The following is a 21,820-nucleotide window of genomic DNA, read 5'->3' on the forward strand; positions in this document are numbered from 1 at the left end:
GAAAATTGGTTTTTCAAAGATAGCTGGCTTTTTACAAATTCCCTAAGGAATAAGGTAAGGGCTTCTGTCCAAGTGTGTCCGTCATCTCATCTAGTTCCTGACCCTGAGGCTGCTGGCAGACACAGGGCTGCTTGTGAAAGTCTGGGATGAAAGAATTCACTGCAGTTGAGGATGAGTTGTTAGAAGCACCATATCTGCTGCCTGTCCTACACATACCCCCATCACACCTCCACACCTTTGCTCTAACAGTCCCCATGGCTTGTCTTGCTCCTTCAGGTTCCACTCAACTTGGCAGAAGTCCCTTCCTCAGCAGAGCCCTCCTTGATTGGATATCTGTGTCCCCTGTGTGCCCTCTGTCCCCTTTCTGAGGTCTGCGGGAACCTGAGGCTCTTACTGGACTGTTCTACCCTGTTGGACATATGGAGTAGACCAGGTCGGCCCATCTTTGCAGCTGCAAGGGCCCAGCCCAGGTCTGGTCTGCTGGGGGAGGTGGAGAAGGCTCAGGACAGTGCATTCTGACCAACTGGACGAGGATGAGGGTTTGTCACACACTCCCCGTCCTTGAGGACCAGTAACCTCTATCTGGGGTTGGTCCCATGCTTGGGGGATGTGGGCACCCCCACAAGCAGGATCAATGTCACCAGGAAGGGCTCCTAGGTGCCCTGACCAGCACCCAAAATCCCCCTGCATTGTTTCACCCAGTCGTGAAGGAAGCACATTGCAGAATGGTCCCATTTGTGGATTTTCTTTTTTACTTCACTCAGTAAATTTTCTAAATAGATGGAATAAGACAAGCATAAAGGGAACAAGATATGAATCTAGAAATCAGTATTCAGATATGGATACAGATGTACTTTTGTACTCCTGAAACACGGCTGAGATGCCCTACAAGGAAGTAGTGAGGGTGAGCCTGTCTTAGCTGGGGTCCCCCTGAGACGAGGCTTTGGGTGCAGGTAGTTTTGGGGGGAGGTGATCTCAAGAAATAAATATGAGGGGGAGGGGAGAGTAATACAGGGGAGGGAGGAAGACGAGAGAAGGTGTGTTAGTGAGTCCATACAGCTGGGGGCGCCTGGGGCTCGCGCTCAGACCCCCTGAGCAGCTGTGTAGGATGCGCCTCAGAACTGTCCTCCTGGAGGCTGGGGAGCCGCGCACTTGTCCACTGACTACTGCACCCGCAATGGCTAAGGGGTGCCCCCAAGGGTATGTCCAGGTTGTACCTGTGTCTGGCTGAGTGGGGGAAAGCAGAGCAGATGGATGCCGCCCGGGAGGAGCCCCTGGGCCCTAGGACCACCCAACACCCTGGGCCAAGGGAATGGGGTGTGGGCGCCCCATAAGTCGGCTAGGAAGTGGGGATGGCTAGAGAGCACTTAGGCTTTTCACAATGACATCCTTTTGTGAGTGTTGATTTGGAGAGAACATTAAGCACAAAGAAGCAAGAAATTCACTTCTCCTGCCACCCAGATAACCTGCCTGGAGTACAGCCTCCCAGCACTATTTTTTATAGTGTGGATGAACGCAGTCCCTGTAACTGTAGGCCCTCTTTGTGTGTCCCCACGTGACATGGATAACGTCCCATCAGGAGCAGGTGCTAGGGGCTCTGCTTTCCAGGAGAAGAGGCTGCTGGTCCACTTCCAGGTCAGGCTTGGGAAGGAGTCTGCGGCCCAGATGGAACTCCGAAGGCAATGAGGCCCCAGCGGGCCAGCCCCCCAGCCCGCGGTGCAGAGCCTCGGGCCCAGCCACTAAACCCAGCGCTGCCCAAGCAGCCAGCAGGGCCTTAAATCTCCACCCCGGGGTCACTTCCATTTTCCAGTTCACTGAGCACGACCAAACTTTTGCTTCCTAAAGAAAAGTCTATCCTTCAAGGTTGTAAGCGCAGAGGTGTCCCAGCCCTACCCCACAGACAAGGCTGCAGACTCCTGAAGTAAGTGGCTGGAGACACTCACCACCCCCACCCCCGCCCCCTGCCTACATCTGCCTTGGGGTGTGGGCTTGGCACTCAGCTCGGGGCCCAGACCCAGCCCTGCCACTCCCGCTCCCGGCTGGGCAAGCTCAGGGGAGCTACTTCACCCCTGCAGCCTCTGCTTCCTCACCCACTACCCAGGACAATCTGAGGATCAAACAAGATCGTGGACGGAAAGCAGCCGCCACAGTGCCTGACATGGTTGGGACCCCAGAACTCGGGGCCCCTCTAGCACACCCTGCACTTTTCGCCTCCTGCTGGGTTCCTCCTCCTGGGCTACCTTCCTTCGTGGTCTGTCTCCCTCCACCCTATTCTCCAGTCTTGTCTGCGCCCAGTTCACGATCCCCCCACCCCTCCCTCTGCTAACTGACAGGGAAGCCTCTGGACACCTGGCTTTCTCCATGCTCCCCCATCCCCTCCCGTGACTCCCACTGCCTACCAGCAGAAGTCTATACTCCACAGCAAGGGTCAGGGTCCTACGTGGGACATGGGCTCAGAAGCCCTGGTCCTCTGTGTCACATGACACCTCAGGGGCAGCTGTCCCTGAAGCTCTGGGCCAGCTCCACCCCAGCCCTTCCCCCCTTGAACCCAGGGCCTGCTCCTCTTCAGGACCAACGTTCCCATGCAGGACAGCACAGGCTGGGGGTCAGCTGACCCAGGCCAAATGTCATCTTCATTTTTCTCCATCTGTGTGACCCCAGGCAAGTCCCTGAGCCTCATTTTCCCTAAGGGGAACGTCACTGGCAACCTAGTTCTCCAGTGTTCTTATGAGGTAAAGAAGCTGACAACAGAGCCTGGGACCCAGTATCATTATTATAACTGTCACCATAGTGCTGACTTATTGAGTGTATCCTACGTGTCATTTTACAGCTATTCTGTCACTAATCCTCACTCTGCAAGGCAGGTCCTATTATCCTTGTTTTTTTTTTTTTTTCCACAAATGAGGAAACTAGGGCCCAAAGGAATAAATCACGTGGAACCCTAGCCCAGCCCTGCCTGGTCCCAAAGGCTGTGCTCTTCAGCCTCTTACATGCACATATGTGCCCAGTGTGTAAGCCCTTTATGTACATATTACAACATGTATGAGCCTTACAACAGCCCTTCAAATTGATACTATTATTATCTCTATATCACAGATAAGGAAACAAAGGAACTGAGAGGTTAAGTAACATACACAAGGTCACACAGCAACCAGCAGCAGAGCCAGAATTGGAACCCAGGCAGTTTGAGGCCAGAGCCTGTGCTCCTAATTGCTACCTTCTGTATCTCTTCCCTCCTTTACCTTCTCTTATTTCATGTGATCCTCCCAGCAACCCCTCCAGACAGGTAGTTTTAATCCCATTTCACAGCTAAGGAAACTGGGGCTCTGACACACAGCAGGTATGAAATTCAACCAGGAGACAATGCATTTCCAGCTGTGAAAATAAAATGGCTCAGAACTTTCCTCAAATTCTTTGTAATATATTCTGGAAAAGCTCTCAGATGGGGGTGGGGCTGCAGCTACCTTGGTACACTGTATTCCTGCCTTGTCTTCCTAGTCCGTGCTCTAACAGCACAGCCCATTCTGCAGACTCTAGGCTTGCTGAAGGGCACTGGATGCCTTAAGGAGGCTGTAGATCAGAAACAAAATCAAACTGCAGAGCACCAAGAAACCCTTCACCTAGAATCCTGCTCAGCTCTCGGGCTTTGGAGAGTGGCTGGCCGTGTGTTTGGCTCTGTTTGCAGGAACTGCACCGAACACCTTGGGAATCCCTGGGGAGAGAACCTCCTGGCAGTAGACCAGCAAGACAAACACTGGGATGCATGCTGTTGGCTCCATGCCCACAATGAAAGGAGACATCATTAACTGAGCGTGTTCTTTCCCACAGAGGTAAGGTAGGGCCTCTGGTTCCTCTGCAGAACAATGTGCTAGGCAGCAAATATTATCAGAACTACATTTTTCAGCTTCCTTGCAGCTAAGAGTGGTATATGATCACCTTCTAACCATTGGGCAAAAAGCAGAAGTGGAGGAGGGTATTTCTGAAACATCTTTTTTAAGGCGAGACAGTGTGCCCTCCAGCTCTTCCATCCTACTGCCTGGAATGAGGGTGCCAAGGCTGGAGGTTTGGCAGTCACTCAGGGCCATGAGGTACATTTGAGCACGGAAATCACAAGCTGGGAAGGCAGAGCAGCAGGCAGGTGGGGCCTGGGGCACTGATCACCTCACAGAGCCCCACAATATCCTTGGATTGCCTGTTTCCAGACTTGTCTTAAATGAGAGCGAAATGAACCTCTACTTGTATTTAAGCCGGTATTATTAGGGATTTGGGGTTGCATACAATCAAACCTAATTCGTACTGATCTACCTCTAACCCCCATTCATCTTCCAGGTGTATTTTCAGCACACTCTCCAGTTTGCAGGTCCCTGAATCTATCAGGCTGCTTTATACCCTGAGCCTGTCCCTGCCACATGCCATTTCTCTGTCTGCAACACACTCCCTCTTCCTCTCATCCTCCAAGACAGCTTAAGCGCTACTCCATCGCCGAGAAGCTGTTGTCTAAATTCCAAAGTTATAGTGCATCTACCTTCTGAGTTCTTCTGCTCACCCTGTCCTGCTATTATATAATAGCTGTCTTGGGGAGCTCCTGGTAGCAAGGCAATGTCCAAGCTTCCCCATGGGCCCAGGCAGAGAAAACACAGTGAATACAGACGGAATGAACAGTATACAAATGTCTGCCTGGAGGGGTCAAACATTCTATGCTATAGAAGTTCCAGCAGCTGCTGTAGCTAGCGAAGGCTTCCTGGAGGAGGAGGCAGACAGTGGCACAGAGCATACCAGCTCACACTATTGGGTCAGGCTACTGCCTGTGCCATAGAAAGCAGATACCGCAAACCCTTAAGAGATCTTTATATGGCTTAATGGAATGTCTCCAAGACAGTATCTAAGTGTCTCTGAGAGGTCACAGCCCCCAGCTGCTGCCAGCGCTGGGATCACCAATTGGTAGTGATTGACAGGGCAGCTGGTTGAAGAATCTCCAAGGCCCTGGGTCGGGTAGGGGAAGGGTCAGGCATTGTTGGAAGCTAAGCCTACTCTCTGCTGGCGCTGTCCAGCCATCTGGTTTGGGTCAGAGGTCTCCAGGGACAAGTTTGATTTATAGGCCGGTGCAGCCGCCTGGGCGGCATGGGCGGAGGGCACAGGGAGGCCAGGGCAGGGGTGTGGAGGGAGGAGGAGGGAAGGGCCAGGCAGGGGCCCCTCAGAGGCAGAGCAAGCACCATGTTCCTGCTCTCAGCCTCGAGGGCCTCAGGTTGCTTTTAGTAGAGGAACACCGCAAAACAAAGTATTGCAAAAGCTAAGAAGTCTTTATTGTGCACCCACTGGGTCTATGTCTTAGGCCGTTATGATCTGCAAGAGGAAAGGGATCCACGTGAGTGCCGTCCAGCCTCAGGCACTGCGCTGGGCTTTCCACGCTGACAGGTTCACTGACCTCTCTCTGCCATCCTCCAGTACGGCCATTAGTAGCTGCATTTTCCAGACGATGACACCAAAGGGAAAGCACAGAGAGGCCCCAGCCTGGAACAGGGGAGCCAGGATTCAAACCCGGGCTTTCTGCCTGACTTCAGAGCCTTTCTCTGCCCTGCAGGGCCCCCAGAGACTTCCAGAGCTCAGAGAAGGGAGAGGCAAGCAGGGCAAGAGTCTAAGGAGGAGGAGCCACAGAGAAAGACGCTGGAGGGCTGGTCGCTAAGAATGTGGTCGTGCCTTCATCTTTTCTAGGTTATAAAGCCCTGCAGACCCTCCACCCACCCAATGTTCTCCAGCAGCACAGAGCAGAGTTGTCAGTGTAGACTGAGGCCATTAAAGAGCACTTTACAAATGAGGCTGGCATCTCTCTGAGCCTTGAGAAAGGATAGCTTTAGGCAGATGAAGAAGAAGATGGCATCCAGGCAGGGGACACAGCACAGGCAAAGGTGTGGAGGTGAAATGTGCCTGGTAAGATGCAGATGTTGGCCTGAGGACTGGGGACCAGCTCCTGAGACAGAAGTTTTAAGAAGCCGGCTCTAGTGAGGGAGGCCACATACGAGGTACGTATCCCTGGGTCTGCCCAGAGGAAGGGGTGCTGTAAGACCCTCCCTCCCCAGGGCAGAGCCAGCTGTGGCCTCCCTCCCGGCAAGAAGCTGAGAACATGGGACCAAAAGGGGCTGATATCTTTCCCATGTCCTCTGCTGGACATGTCCTGGGATCCAGAGAGGCACCACCCAGGGTTCTACTGAGGGTAGTTGGCATGGGGACAACAGTGACTGAGAAACCATGAAGCACAGTTTCCCTGGCCCTCCAAACAAGCCGGGGGAGGCCATGTAACTGGCACTACCCACTAGCTCCCTGGATAGGTAAGGGACCCCTACTGTCCAGTGAGGGCACCTGGGGCTCAGAGGGGTTCTGTGGCTGGCCCTGGTCACACAGCTCTGCAAAACCTGGCCTTAAGCCTACACCTAGAGAAATTCAGATCTTCAGGCTGAGTGAGACTGAGCAAGGAAAGCAGATTGCATTCAGGTGTTGGAAAACCTCACTGTGATTAGAGGGAGGATACCAGGGGCAAGAAGGAGACCTTCAGGACTTTTAAACCTGGGACTCAGGCAGACGAAGGTCCAAATCCCAGATCTGATTCTGCGACCATTTGGCCTCGCACAGCCTCAGTCTCCTCATCCATGAAATGGGGATGTCAGCACAACCCACTAAAAAGGATTTAATGGAATTTCATATATTTATAAAGCACTTAGGTTTGGGGCTGGGAGATGCTCAGTAGTTACTTTGACTTATCTTCATGGCCAGTTCTGTCAGGAACCCCACCAATTGTGTTGGTGGAACAGGTGGATCTGGAGGGGTTCAGCTCCCCTCTCTGTCTGTGGTGGGACTTCATGAAAAGTCCTGAGAGCCAGTCCTGAGCCATTAACCTATCCAGGGCCAGGTGTGTAGCAGGCAATCCATCATCCACAGTCAGCCAGAAATGTCACCTCCCAGCTAGTAATGCAGATGAAAGCCCATTTCATCGTGAAACCAGACACCAGGCTACTTCCTGCCAAATGCACCCCATACAAGAGATGCCAGCAAAGCCCCGCTCTGGCCTTTGACCTCTGCCCTTGGTTTGTTTACACACGGCGGGGCTGGGGTCAGAGCTGAGATGAGCCGTGGGTTCAGAAAATGACAACCAGACACACACGTGTGTCAGGGACAAGAAAAGTGTTGGATGACTCCCTGAGCATGAAAGGCTACCAGGTCGGGAGCAAGTAGAAAGAGTCAGCAGGCCCCCCGCATGGCAGCCACCGGTGCCGTTCTGTTTGACTGCAGTGGAACAGCGTGGACGGAAGCCACCTGCATGCTCAGGGCTAAGGGGACATGGGAAGAACATGCTTACCCTTTCTCCAAAGAGCCTACTGCCCAGATGGAGAGATAGGAAAGACATCCCAGAACCTTAAAATCACCACTGAGGACAGCTTCGATTACAAGTCAGAACGAACACTCGACAGTGCCTCGTGAAGTAGTCTCTGCCACAATCCGGGCCACCATTTACAAAGGGCTCTCAAGGGTCTGGTTTTACTTCCTCTCCATAACAACCTCTTTCTTACTCCTCCCCTATCACACACAAGGAGGTGGAGGCTCAGAGGGTTTGGGGGTGCTCCCAAGGACACCGACCTAGCAAGGGGCGCTGCTGTTCCCCCCACCTGCGCCTGGGTGTTCTGGGCTCTTGCCTTTGCAGTGCAGCTGCCGCTCCCCCCAGGAGGGCTCCTGACCCCTGCTGTCCCCCAGGCCCTCCTCCTTGGCATTCCTAGCATACCTCCTGTCTTTGTCCCCTCACTGGCTCTCCCACCCAGGGCTGTCAACATTCTCTAAGGTTTCCTGGTCATGCTGCCCACCTCTCCTTGGACGGGTATCTGTGCTGAATCTTCCTGACCCACCATCCTCCAGCTGGGTCCTGGAATAACTCAGGAAGAGCTGTCCCTCCTTGCAGCACTGGCCCCAGAAACAGCTCCAAGATGGAAACAGTGGCCTGCGACCTCCCCATTAGACCTCCCGGTCCTCCCAGTGGCTCCCAAGCACCACTGTCCACTAGAGTTTGGGTGATGATGGGAATGTTCTGCGTCTGCTCTGTCCGGCATGGTAGCCACCAGCCACACATGTGGCTATGGAGTGCCTGAATGTGGCTAGCGCAACTGAAAAACTGAATTTTTAATTTGATTGTAATTAATTTAAACTTAAATGTAAACAGCCACATGTGGCTAGTGGCTACTGTATTAGACAGCACAGCCATGTGTTTGTCATCCAAAAAATCAGATGTGCGGTCTCCAGATAGGAGATGCCAAAGAACGGTGGAGACCCTTCCAGGTCATCTTGTCCATCTCTTCCTTCCTGTGATGGAGAAACAGGGGAAGAGAGAGGGGAGGTGACTTGCCCACAGTTACACAACCTGTGGCCATGCTGGAGGGACTGAGCCAGGTTTTCTCTTTCCAGGACCTATCCCCCCTCCTCCCTCTCTTCTGAGCACTTCCTGACACCTAGTATCTATAAACCTGGGACATCACTGCTTGCCCACCTGCACCCCTACCTACTCCAGCAGCTTTCTTCTAGACAGGCATCCCAAGCAGCTGACTTCTTGCCACTGCTGGGTTGATAGTATGATCTACTGCAACTGGGAAGCTTATAATACACACAACACACACACACACACACACACACACACACACACGCACACACACACGCACACACACGCACGCATGCACGCACGCACTCCAGGGGCCAGGAATTCCATAGATGACAGACAGCCAAAATCTGTTTTTCTCACTCTCCCTATGGGATGCTGATGAAGCTGATCACTCCAGGACTCCCCATGACTAAGGGAACCAGCAGGTACTATCTGCACCTGAGAAGCACTGAGCCTGTCAGAGACTCTTCGGACTTTAAACCAAGACCTGGGAAAATCACGTGCCAGCTAACAGTGAGGTAGAAGTGGTTAGGGACAGGGGCAGGGCTAGGGCCATGGCGAGCTAACCCCAAAGGACACCCAAATTGTGAGGGAACAGAGAAGACACAGGAGAGGGAGGGCACACGTGGGCAGGAGGGGTCTGGGGCAGACACACAGCACAGACAGCAGTGGGGTGCCTGCCTGAGAGCATCCCGTTCCTGGACCCACTCAGTCCTCATGCAATCTTACACTCACCCCCTTTCCTGAGGCAACCTGGGTCTCCTGGGGTCTGCACTTCCAAGGGAGCCCCAGCTGAACATCCCTCCCCTGTTCTCGGTGCCTGGTTCCTGGGTGAGCTTTGTGAGTGTCCCTGGGCTGTAACTCTAGCCCCTTACCCTATGGCAGACACCGTCAGTGAGGTTGGGATCCCACGTGGCCCTCCCAGCTAGGCCCAGACACCAGGCAGAGCTTCATCCACCTCACTGAACACTAAGGCAAACCTGCTCTTAGCTTGGGACACCCTCGTGGGTGCATTCTGAGGGAGAAACATCAACAGATAGGACAAGATTGGGAACGTGGCCATGGCTCCAATGGGGGATCAAGTCAAACGCTTCTACTCACTGACTCCAAAGCAAGGACAACCATGTTTCTGTGGGCAGCTCTGGCCTCTCACTGCTCCCTAGTCGGGTCATAGGCCTTGGCGGAGAGAGAGATGGGGGCCCCAGGTGCCTTGTCAAGTGTGGTCCCAGGGGCCCAGGATGGGGCAGCCTGTACACGCAGGGGCTCCCAGCTCTATTTATAGAAAGCAGCTGCAGCAGAGGATGAACCAGCTCGGCAGTATTTTCCAAGCTCACGCTGTCTCGGCTTAATTTCATCCCAAGCAAATAAATCATTAAGGAGGCACCGAGTCCTGGAAGAGCTGATGAAGAAGGGCCGTTAAATGGCACAGCCTTAACTTGAATTATGGAAGGCCTCAGACAAGCAGCCTTATTAGTGTCTGGGCTCGGCCGTAACTCATGCTAACCGCCCCCTTGCCTTAACCAAGGGAAGAGACTGGGAGAAGCAGCCGGTTCCCGGGGGGCCGTAGAGACAGCCCAGCAGGCTGTCTGCTCTCCCAGCCGTTTAAACCCCCTCCTGCAAACATGCTTACTCTTTCCATTGCTTTCTCAGACGCACCCACTCCCACAGACAGGGCTGGGAACGGATGCTTTGGCTGTGTTGTATTTAAGGGTGTTCAAGTGCTGTGGCAGTGGACCTGCCGACACCAGCTTCAGGAAACCCTTCTGCTGAGCACACGAAAGCCCAGGCCTGGGACCACCCACAGAGCCAGGGAAGACTTATTTTGGACCCCGGGCGGCGTGGAGGTGAGAGGTGTGGGCTCGAGTCTGCCGGAGCTGCCTCCCAAGCTCGAGCGGTGAGCAGGTTCTTCATCTCTCTCAGCCTCAGTCTCCCTACATGTGAAGTGGGACAGCAGTTTCTCACCCCTGGGGATTAAACAGGATAACGCACATGGGATGCTCACTGGCGTTTGTCTGGGCTGTGGAGGTTTAAATCAGATGTACGCGCAGTACTGAGCAGTGTCTGGCCTCTCATAAGTGCTCACTTGATGACTGTTTAACAAAGAGCTGCTTCTGTTTGTGGTAATCCCTTCTCAAGCAAAGTCGCCTTCAGGGGAAATTCATGGATAATGGTGCAGATTCACTTGGGTATACCTCGCTGGCAACTCTGAGAACTTGGGTTGCCAGGACATGTCAACTGAGGCCCACAGTGGCTGGGGAAGATGAGAACACGAGGGAAGTGGGGTTGGATAGGAAAGGGCGGGGATGCAGAAGGCACAGCTGGGCGGTTGGGGTTGAGGGGAGGCACAGGACCACCCTCGCACCAGCCAGGCAGGAGGGGCGGTGGGCAGAGCCAGGCCAGGCAACACAGGGCCTTGCCAGGGGCGGGGATGCAGGCCATTTCCAACAAAGAGGTCAGCACAGACCGAGGCATGGAGTAATGAGCAGATTAGCTTGGCTGCAGGATCAGTGGGGTTAGGCGGGCGGATGGTGGGGAGGAGGAGACATGCTGTGTGTGTGTGGAGGCTTTGCCCCCTGCCCTCAATTCACTGCTTTCCCAGCAGCACCCACTCCATCGGCACCAATGCCCATTAGCAGAGTGAGAACGGCTGTGCTGTATTTAAGGGCGTTCACATGCTGTGGCAGTGGGAGCTGTTGACACTGGTTTCGGGAAACCCTTCTGCTAAACAGACTGCCCGATGCCTCGACAGGCTGCATCGTCAGCATCACCAGGAGCCTGGCAGAAATGCACAGTCTGGGGCCCTACCCAGACCTACTAAGTCAGAATCTGCTTTTAACAAAATCCCCATCTGACTTGAGTGCACATTAAGGTTTGAGATGTGCAGCTGACAAGTCTGTGGGGAGAGTCCCAGCAGCACCATACCCAGTCCACAAGTCTGAGAAGTCAGGGAACCTGTGCTCAGGTCAGCCAGTAGTAAATGGAGAGATCAGTCATGTCTGGTCCTCACTGTGCTGAACCCCCTTGTTCTGTGGTCCGAGCAGGGGTAGGTCTCTGACATGTGGGAGGCACTGAGAAGCCAAGGAGAGTCTTCCTATGTGTGGAAGTGGGGGTGGGGAGCACCTATTCTACACTCCGCCCAAGCTCCTAGGTCCTCTCCACCCCTACCCATCATTCTCCAAAACTACTATGTCCTCCTTCACCTATGGTGGGTTTTTCAATACAGACTCATAAACTGCACTGAATTCTCACTCTCTTGTTTCTGGCAAGGTACACTCTCAAGGGGGAATTGGAGGCCCAGGTTTTAGTTCTGGTTCCGCTGCTAATTAGCAGATAACCTTGGGCAAGTCCTCCCAGCTCTCTGGTCCATTCAGCTCCCACCTGTAAAATGTGAGTGTTGCACAGGCTGCCAATGGCACGTTCCAGCCCAGATGCCCCAAGCCTCCCTTTATCCTCCACCACTCCCTGAAAGGTGGAGCCCGGCCACCTCTTACCCCTTCCCTTTTGTCCAAGGTCCAGCAGCGGCCAGCCCACAGCCAGGCCTAGTCACCATCTGCTGAGAGGCAGATGCTGCCCCTCAGTCCCAGCACCTCACAGCTCACCCCTGCTGAACACATACGTGGGCACAGATGGTGAGGACACCACCTGTTTGGACATCCTTGCTGAACACATGCTCACCTGGCAAGTCATCGCTGGGAGCTACAAAGCGTTTGAACCAGATATGTAGCTGGAAACCTTTAAAACTGCTCACAGGGAAGGCTGAGCACTCCCAGCTCATTTTTGACAAACACACAGTGGCCTCTGAATCTCAGGTGGCATTTCCATCATGTATCTCAAAGAGACAAGAGTCAAAAACCTCCCCAAGCCAATGTATTCCCTTGTGTGGAATGCAGAGTTCACAAGGCAGACCCAAACTTAATAATGATTATTTCCACATTTAACAATGCTAAGTCATTTTACCAACCTAGGGGAGCTGTAATAGTCAGAACCGGCAATTTCGAAACCTACCTTTCTTAGTACCTACTGTGTGCCAGGCACTAACCTAGTCACTTTCTATCTATTGTCCACAATCCTGATGCCTCGTGGCAAAGTAAATGTCAGTTACTGTCACAGATGAGGGAACTGAGACTCAGGGGTGAAGAGACTCGCTCAGGGTCACAGCTAATTAGCGGCCACGTCAGGACAGAGTCCTGGGCTGGGAGACTCCTATGAAAGATGGCAGCAACCCCGCAGTGGCCCACGGTGACGCTTGTCCCAAAGAGGCCTGCATTTTAAACCTCCTTTCTGCAAGCAGGACTTCCTGGATTGAACCTACTTGTGACTGTGCTAAATGTGAAAAAAAAAAAAAAAAGCCCCTCAAAATAGGGCCATAGCGTCTGGCCAAAACTCTTTTTCAACTGAAAGTCTGTTCCTTTTTGTGGAAAACAAAGGGTAGGGCCAGTTTCTGAGCGCAGAGATCTGAATTGGATGGCTGGGCCATCATGCAGCCTCCACTCAGCCTGGGTGTAGGGACACATGTGCTGTGCCCAGCACATAATGAGGGGAGGAAATGGGTCACTCTGGGGTCAGGCTTCAAGGCGGGGGTGCTCAGAGCCAGCCCCACCTGTTCCAGCCAACTGTGACCCCAGTCCCGCTGCAGTGGAGAAAATCAAAGCTGAGGAGGTGGTGGCAGGTCGCACATTAACATGCACTTACTGAGCACGTACTATGTACTCCGCTAGGAGGGTGGCTGAGAAGGCTAAGGTGCAGTCCCCACCAGCAGTAACAAGACGGCAAAGTACACTCTTAATGCACCTGCTCTGTGCAACTAAGGGGCCCAGGGGTCTCGCCGTGCTGACACAACACCCCACGTAAGGACTGACTGAACTATACAACTCAAATGATCGTAGTCCAACGATGAGTTTGACGCCTTCTCAATAGCAAATTAATGTGTATTTTAAATCAGAAATCAAATCATTCACAAGCACTGCTCAGGTGCCCAAGATGAGCTCAGCCCTGGGCACCACACAGTCATTAGTACAGGACAAGCACAGTAATACCAGCAGCTCCCCTCCACCATGCACCTGCCGTGAGCCGCAGGCTGGACCGTGTGGCACTTCTGCATCTACCTTAATACTCACAGCAACTCTACGAGGTACATATAATCCCACTGCACAGATGGGAAAACTAAGGCTTGAGGATGTCAATTAGCCAGAAGGGGGCAGAAATAAAATTCAAATCAGGATTGGAAGTTTATTCTCAAAGATTGGAAACTACCTAACTGTCCAAAAATTAAAGTCTGAGTGATCAAATTACGATACAGCCATACCATGGAAACCCACACAGCTGTTAATAGGGAATGAGGCAGCTCTACATTAATCAAGCTAAACAATCACCAAGACCTATTAAGGGGGAAGAGAGACTGATAATGGCAGCTGCCAGCAAGAAGAGATGCTGGGGAGCTACGGGGTGGGGCTATTTCACCAGACATGCTCTTGTGGTGGTTAAATTTGTTGCCATGTGCACCATTTACCTTTCAGAAGTAAATACATACATATTTTTAAGTCCCTAGTCTGCCCACTTCCCCACACATACATGCCCCCTGGATGACCATCAGTGCCCTGAGGCACCTCATATCCACCTGGGGAAGGAAAGCATACACATGGGGAAGGTGAGCAACTGGGGCGAATGCGGGGAGGACTGAGCACTGAGTTGTGCAGTGCAGGGGACAGAGCCCTGGGCTGAGGGCTGGGGTAAGCTGGAGTCAGGGCAGAATGACAGGGCGAAAGGGAGACCAGGTCTAGACCTGGGTCAGCGGGGAAGAGGAGCCAAGGCCAGGTGTCAGGGAGGCTGGGAGGTCGTGCCACCCGGGGGAAACACGGGAGCTGAGCAGGAAGGTCATGGGTGCGGTGTGCACAGCTCTGGCAAGGGGACGATGTCCTTGCAGTCATCCTGGTAGAAAACTCTCTCTGGCCTTCATCAATACCAGAAGCCTTGGCTGGCCGCCAGCCTCCTCTGCTGAGCTGTTGCGCCAATAAATACTTGTTGGCAGATCAATTAAACCATCTAGGAATGAGGTCTGGAACTAGTTTCCCTGGCTTGAATCAGGTGGACAAGCCCTCCCTGACTGGTAAGCCCGAGATCCTAGGGTTCCCCCTCCTCACCCCTCAGAAAGTCAACCCTGGGCTCCAACACCTGCTCCTTGGAATCAGTGGGCAGAATGGAGGCAGGGCTGACCCAGGCAGCAGGAGGCAGGGCACAGGCGTGGTCATGACCTGGGTTTAAGCACAGCTCTGCCAGCGGCTAGCTGTGCAGCTCCTTTACCTCTCCAAGACTGTTTCCTCATCTATGAGATGGGGATAATATTGATAACATTGCCTCGAGGTTTACTGTGTGGACTAAAAAATACAAAATGAGTAAAACATTTGGCCCAGGGCATAGAATATGGGTGGTACCACCCCCCCAAAAAACCCACCTAATTATTATGACCCCCAAATCAAGGCTGATCCCCTTCCTGTGTCACTCTTGTACTACTGACCACCCAAGAACTCCAAGACAGAAGACAAAGCCATTCTGTCAGCCCTCCTGGATGCCCGCATGTGGAAGGAGGAGCTGGGGACTGGGGAGTAATTCCGGAAACCAGCCCAGAGCAGATTCCAAAGCCCTGGCCCACTCCAGGGGCGACCCTCCCAGCAGTTGGGACATTTTCAGTGACATTCTGTCGTTAGTGAACAAAGCATGCCTGATTCACGGCCACCGCTGGGACTGTCTTTATGCAACTAGCTTTTCAGAACACCCCACGGAGTTCTGTGCTTAGCCAACAGCTCTGAGGGCTGGAGGTGAAGCCGGTGGGAGGGATAGCATCTCGGCTTCCCTCAAACTCACCGTCGAAGTCGAGGGTCCAGTCCTTTGCTGAGTGGCCACCCAGCCGGGTGGAGCAGCCTCTCCTGTTCCTTCTCTTTCTACCTCGGCAGTAAACATCTCCACAGGGGGCCCACTGGGCCAGTCTGCCTCAGTTTGGATCCCTGTTCCTCCAGTTACTAGCTGTGTGACCTTGAACAACTTTCTCATGAGCTCTCTGTGCTTCAATTTCTTCATTGGAAAATGAAGATAACATAGGTGTTAGTCAGAGAGTTTTTACAAGGATTAAATGAACTAAAATTTGTGAAGTGCTCAGAATTGAACCCAGCACAGACAAGCACAAGGTTAGTGTTACGTACTGGTGGTGGTGTTACTGTTGTTATGATTTGGGCCCCGGATCCCGGACCCCGGACCCCGCCATCGGAGCCAGCCTGCCTGTTTGCCCGGCCTCGGTGCTGAGCTTCTCAGCTCACTCAGATGGCAGAGCCCCTGGGTGGCCTACAGCTCTTTACAGCAAAGCCGCAGAGAGGTTACGCTCTCTCACTCCATGGTGTAGCTGAAGAACGCAATTATAGTAGGAAAATGCACTTCCAGAAGCTCTTTTCCTTCACAAAAACATGCTTCAGAGTTAAATGCAGCTAGCCCTTTCTAAGTCTTGCTTTTACAGTCAGAAAAATTCAAATACTGAGAAAGTGATATCCATTAACTTCTTTCCTTCATATTTGAGGAGAAGCTTCAGGCCACTCTTGTTTTGATCCATGGGTGAATCCCAGGACCTGGCCGAGCTCCCCAAGTTAATCAAAGCAGTGAGCACCAGTTACTGTGTGTGGGTCTGCTCTGTGCTGGCGAGCTTTATCATGCCCGTTTTACAGAGGAGAATACTGAGATCCAGAGAGAGGAGGTAATCATTGTCCGTGGCCTCCTGGTGAGTACAGGGGCCAGACTCTACCTGTCTGTTCTCTCCCCCAGGATCTCGCGGGGAAGCAACCCCAGAGAGTGGCCCCACCTTTCTGCTCCAGGGTCTGTCTGTATGTAATCTTGGTTCCCTATGCCCCTAGGGATGGGGGATGAATGTGGGAACCTGCCTTCATGTCCACAACCAATGTTGGCTCAGAATTCTTCTCGTGCACAGAACTCCACCTTGGGTCACTCTCCCTGCGCAGGGACTCCCTAGGGCCAAACTCTTCCTGGTGTCCAAGGATCCACTGGACTTCAGCCCAGATCACCAGCTACAGGCATCAGGCATCACCCAGTCCCTTCCTAACCAGCTCAGGTCAGACTCCACTGCAGCCTGTCTTTTGGCCCACTCTGTAGTCAGAACTTGTACCACTGACCATAGGCCTTTCAAAGCCCAGAAAAGCCCTTTCTGCAATCACACCCTGTCCAAGATAGAGAACGCTACTCCTATCTGGAGAAGGGGCCAGCACCACAGCACTCAAGCTGATCCAGTCACCAATGGGAGATGCCACAGGCTTGCATCACATGACATCCTGGCCCTCCCTTGCCTCCTGGATGGGCATTCTATCTTTGGCCAAACTGAAAAGATCACTGCCAACTAGGGGAGGATGGAACGTTCCAAGTTTGTCTCATCAAGCTTCTCCAGCCACCTGAAGGGCCCAAGAGCTCAAAGTTCTCTCAACACGACTGTCCTTTCCCAGCCAGCCTCTACCCTCAGCAGTACACAGAACAGAACACCATGGCTTGACTTCTCTTGATCCCAACACGTGTAGGGGAGCCACTGGCTGCAACCTTGTTAGCACCTTAGCCTTGTACCCAGAAACCAAGCAACAGATAATACCCAAGTGTGAATCAATACCCAAGAGTAAGCCCACCTTGGGGACCTAACTATTGGCTCAGGTAGTTCCACTGGGCATCACTGTCAGCCTTTATCCCAGCTACCATATTATTGGTGCCACCACACAAGATCTCACAGCGATGAAAGGGACCCAACACTGCCCCATTTTACAGGTGAGTAAAACAAGTCCTAAGGTGTTAGAGTGATTCACCAAAGACAAAAAAAAAAAAAAAAAAAAAAAAAAAACCACTGAGGATTGGGGATGCAGTGGGAAATGAGGCACATTAGACCCCAGATCACTGAAGTGATCAATTCTGGCAAGTAGATTTTCCAATTCCATTTTAAAAGAGTGTTTATTGTTGCTGTTGGATTTCTCAGCACTGGGGTTTGCCTGTTCACCATGTCTATAAGGGTCCCCAACATTCTCCACAAGGCCATTCTCCACTGGAGTGACCAAACTAGCCTGTCTCAGGACACACTCATTTTCTCTTTATTTAACTAGTTAATCAGAGAAAACAGAACAACGTTTTGCCATCTTAGTCCAACAACCATGGAAATCACATATGAGCAAGAATGCCACCATTTATACCACAGAGCGGAGCATACCAGGCACTCTCTGGTGGGCCTGTCACCCTTGAAAATGGTCAACCCATCCTAGATCAAGTCAAGGTCAATTTTACTTGAGTAAAATCTTGTTCCTGACCTCTTTTCTGGAGTGTCATTCTCAGTCCCTCAGCTAAAGGGCTGAGCATGGGAAGAGTGGGCTTTGGTGGCTGAAAGACCTGGGAAGGCCTGGGATCTGGTTCTTTGTAGCTCTGCTCTTCAGGTGTCTCTTCTGTGAAGGGGGGCAACTATATCTCTTATTTAAAATGAATAAGCTGGAATTCTGGCTGTAAGCGCCACCTCTGGGAGCTTCATCAGGAGCATGGCAGGAAGTCTGGATGACGTGTGTGCAAGGCCATAAGTGCCCAACTCCAGGCCCTGCTCAGCTGGGATTCAACATAGGACAGGCAACCACATGCACCGCTGTCAGGCCACCCTGCCTCCCTGAGTGACTGCCTCCTAAAACCAATAACCATTTTTGTGACTATGATTTTTAAGCTATCTCACAGGCTGATTATATATATTAAATGAGAAGAGGACTTACAGTTGTCAGGAGTCAAACCCAGCAGCCTGTGGCCTTAACTGCAACTTGCAGGGGTGTTTTGTTTGCCCACACAGTGTCTTTAACAGCTGCCAACTTTAAAAATTGGAATAGTTCATACAAAAATATAGATTTCTGGGACCTCCTGAAAGAAATCAGATTCCGCAACTTGTGGCTCTCATTTCCATGAGGCAATAATCAGCTAGATGCCCCCTTCAATAGACAGCTCACCAGGAAGGCCTAAATTTCAGTGTTCAGCCCCTTCATACAGTAGGTGTTCAATAAATGCTAGTTGTTAACATCATTGCTTATTATTTATCAGTAACTCAAGTGCAGGGGCTGTGTCTTCTTACTTGTCACTCTCCTCCTGCGGTGAACTTGAAGCCCAGCACACAGGAGACATCATTTTGCACAACCCTTGCACAGACTGAAAGGTTCACAATTAGCATCAATACCCAAATCACGTATTAGGTGCCAGTTCTAAGCACTGCCCTAAGCATCTCACATATATTATTATCTTATTTGATTTCTCACAACAACCCTGAGCTAGATTACCATCATGGTGCTGCTTTTGCAGACAAGAAAACTGAGGTACAGTCCAAGATCCGCTAAGCCAGCAAAGGAAAGTCAAGAGCCAAGCACAGGAGCCTGGCCTTAGAGTCCATGTCCTAACCACGACTCCATCCCACAGGATTATCCCAACTGCTGATGGAGAATGGGGCCTCCTCACCTGCTTCCCTGCACTTCCCTCCCGAGCTCCGCCAAGGACAGGCAGCCTCTGGACCCCCCTGCCCACCGCCCCCTCCCTCAGTAAGCTGCACTTACGGTCAAGGCCATTGATGTAGCGCATGGTGACTTCGCAGTGGCCCCACACGGCACTCACCACCGGGTACAGCTTCTTGCCCTTGAGGCCACGGAAGGCCACGCCCAGGTACTGGCCATCCACGACGAAGCTGAGCGTGCCCTCGTCCATGTCCAGCACCACGAGCAGCGAGTCAGGCAGCGCGAAGGCCTCCTCGGGCCCCAGGAAGGCCGGGTAGGCCACTCCGGGCCGGTTCTTGCCGTCGTGGTAGAGGCGGCTGCGGCCCAGGTCCCAGCCCCACGACTCAGCATCGCTGCCCACCAGCGCCGTGTAGCCCACCGAGTGCAGCGGGGCGCGCGCCGTGGCCACGCCCACCACGGCGTGCGTGCCCCGCTGCCGCGCCGGCCAGTGGATCTGCCAGGCGTGCAGGCCGCGGGCGTGGCCCACCTTGCCGCGGATGCCGTCGGTACTCTGCGCCACCGGGTGCCGGTGGAAGGTGAGCCGGTCGTCATCCTTGACGAAGACGTTGAGCGAGCGGTCCTCGGGGTTCCACGCGTGCCGCAGCTGCACCGCCAGCCCCGCCGCCGGCATGTCCAGCAGCTGGTCCAGCCGCGCCGGCCGCCCGGGCTCGGCTCCCCGCAGCTCGCGCTTGGCCGGCCGCAGCGCCGGCTCTCTCACCTCCACCGACTTGAGGCTCCCCGAGAGCTTCTGGCCCATGGCTCACTGCCGGGACGGGGCCAATGCGGGCCACCGCTACCTCGTGGGAGCTTCCACTCCCCGCAGCCAGGGATGGGCCACGGGGCTGGAAACCAGGCTTCGAGACCGTACACGTCCACAGCCTCGACGGGGCTGGAGCAGGGGCCCAAGCTCCTGGAAGGAAGCAAAGGACACGGGTTATAACAGCAGCCTCGACAAGCACTTAGCCTTGGCTGGGCCCTTGGCATTCATTAATAATAATAATTAATGAGTAGAATGATATCTAGCACATATCTAGTACTTGCCGTATGCCAGGCACTGTTCTAAACAGTTTACATTTATAAGCTCATTTAATCCTCACGAGACCTCACTATAAGACATTCATTATTAATCCCATTTATAGATGAGGAAAATAAAGAAGCAGAGAGGAGATAGGTAATTAACCAAAGTCCCACAGTTAATAAGGAGCTGAGCCAAGATTTACACTGAGGCCATCTGGCTTCAGAGTCTGTGTTCGGCTCTTAGAGCAATCACAGGCAATTTTATTTTAGCAATAAGGACTGAGCCCAGAGAAATGGTGACTTGCTCAAGATCACAGAACCTGGAGAACCCCAGTGCATTTGGTCCCAAGAAAGGCGCAAGCCCTTTGCCAAGGTTGGGGGGACATAGTGCCCTTGACACGGGGCTGAAGACATATAGGGTGTTTCCCATCCCTGGCTGCCCTGGGGAGCTTAAATATCATCTAAAGTGCATCCAAGCTTGAGAAGCCAGACACAGAGCAAGGATCCACCAAGGCCACTCAAGGCAACTATCTGAGGATGGGGTGGGGTCTTCATGGGAAGGTGAACTGGAGGCGGGTGATAAGGGAGTTGGTGTCCAGGCTCTGGAGTCAGAGAGAACTAGGTCCCAATCCCTCTCTCCATCGCTTAGCTTTGCGTCCATAGGAAAGTCTCTTAGCCTCTCTAAGATTCCAGTTTCCTCATCTGTAAAATGGGGATAAAATGCTCCCTCCCAGTGGTGTAGGAATCTGAGAGATAGTATCAAGGGCCAAGCCTGAGACTCTGCGGGCAGGCTTTCCTCTTTGGTTCTATCTTCTGGGCATCCTGCATGTACCCACTTCCCTTTGGATGGGCAAGGTCTTTCTTTGGGCATATAAACACCATTAATAGCACTGACCCTGGACGACCTCCTCTGAGACAAGATCCTGGTTTTCAGGAAGGAGGACTTGGCCACTATCACTAAAAGGCCAGCCAGAACTCAGGATGCTTGGGCTGTTTGGATGGGCCCCGGGTGTGGGGAGAGATGGAGAGCTGAGGCCTGCAGCCCATCCAGAGCAGAGGCATGTCGCCTCCCCTCCCTGCTCTGAATAGCTTCCCCTGAGACAGACCAGGAGACAGGTGTTTTTCATGCCCTGCTCTGCCTGGCCATGACCTCCCACCCTAACTCCCAGCCAAAGTGCCATATAGTGCAGGCAGCTATATTGTGCATTGCTTTTTTTAACCCTCTGATTTTATTCTCAACTCCCCTTTTCTTTTCTTTTCTTTCTATTGTCAGACCCCCGGTTCAGCTCATGCCGACCCTATCCAGAGGGCTCTGGATAATGTTTAATCTAAGGGAATACCAGAACACACAAAAATTTGCAACACTAGACAGTTCTAAGATACCAGAATAGTTACTCCTTTCCCTATCCAAAATCACCCAAAATAAACGAGAAAAGAGAAACAGGAATGCAAATCCTATCTTCAGCAAAACTGTAACACATTCGTAATCCAAACCACAACTTATAAGGAAAGGCTGCCAAAAAAAATGGCAGACGACTGCCAAAAGCAGTGAACATCAAGCGAGGTGTGAGAAAACACCTACAGAAGACACCTGTGGCTGCAAAGCTCAGAAAGAGATAGCAGAGCCAGGCAGTAACTGGCATTCCCTGAAGGAGAAAGCAACAACAACGGTTCCTAATCAGGAACAATGAGAACAGGTCTAGCACTGGGACCTGCTGCCTCTGACTCTGTGAAGACAGGGGAGGGCAGGGCTAACAGAGAAAACTGCAGGTCCGCCATCTTCACAGGAAGCAGTGTGCAGGTGAGGCAGCATGGGAGGAGGGCTGAACTGGGGCAAGCCTGTTGCTGC

General features: G+C 52.7%; 1 protein-coding gene across 1 annotated transcript in view; it reads right to left on the bottom strand.

The window, feature by feature from the left end:
• The window catches only part of SPSB4 (splA/ryanodine receptor domain and SOCS box containing 4), a 73,065-nt gene that overhangs the window by 39,967 nt on the left and 11,278 nt on the right, over positions 1–21,820 (bottom strand). The window contains exon 2 of the mRNA XM_032487407.1: positions 19,018–19,864. Coding sequence (XP_032343298.1) covers positions 19,018–19,711 — 694 coding nt within the window. The 5' untranslated portion in view covers positions 19,712–19,864. The remainder of the gene's footprint in view (positions 1–19,017; positions 19,865–21,820) is intronic.

Source organism: Camelus ferus, chromosome 1 (assembly GCF_009834535.1).
Source record: "Camelus ferus isolate YT-003-E chromosome 1, BCGSAC_Cfer_1.0, whole genome shotgun sequence".
In the NCBI taxonomy this organism is placed as follows: Eukaryota; Metazoa; Chordata; class Mammalia; order Artiodactyla; family Camelidae; genus Camelus; species Camelus ferus.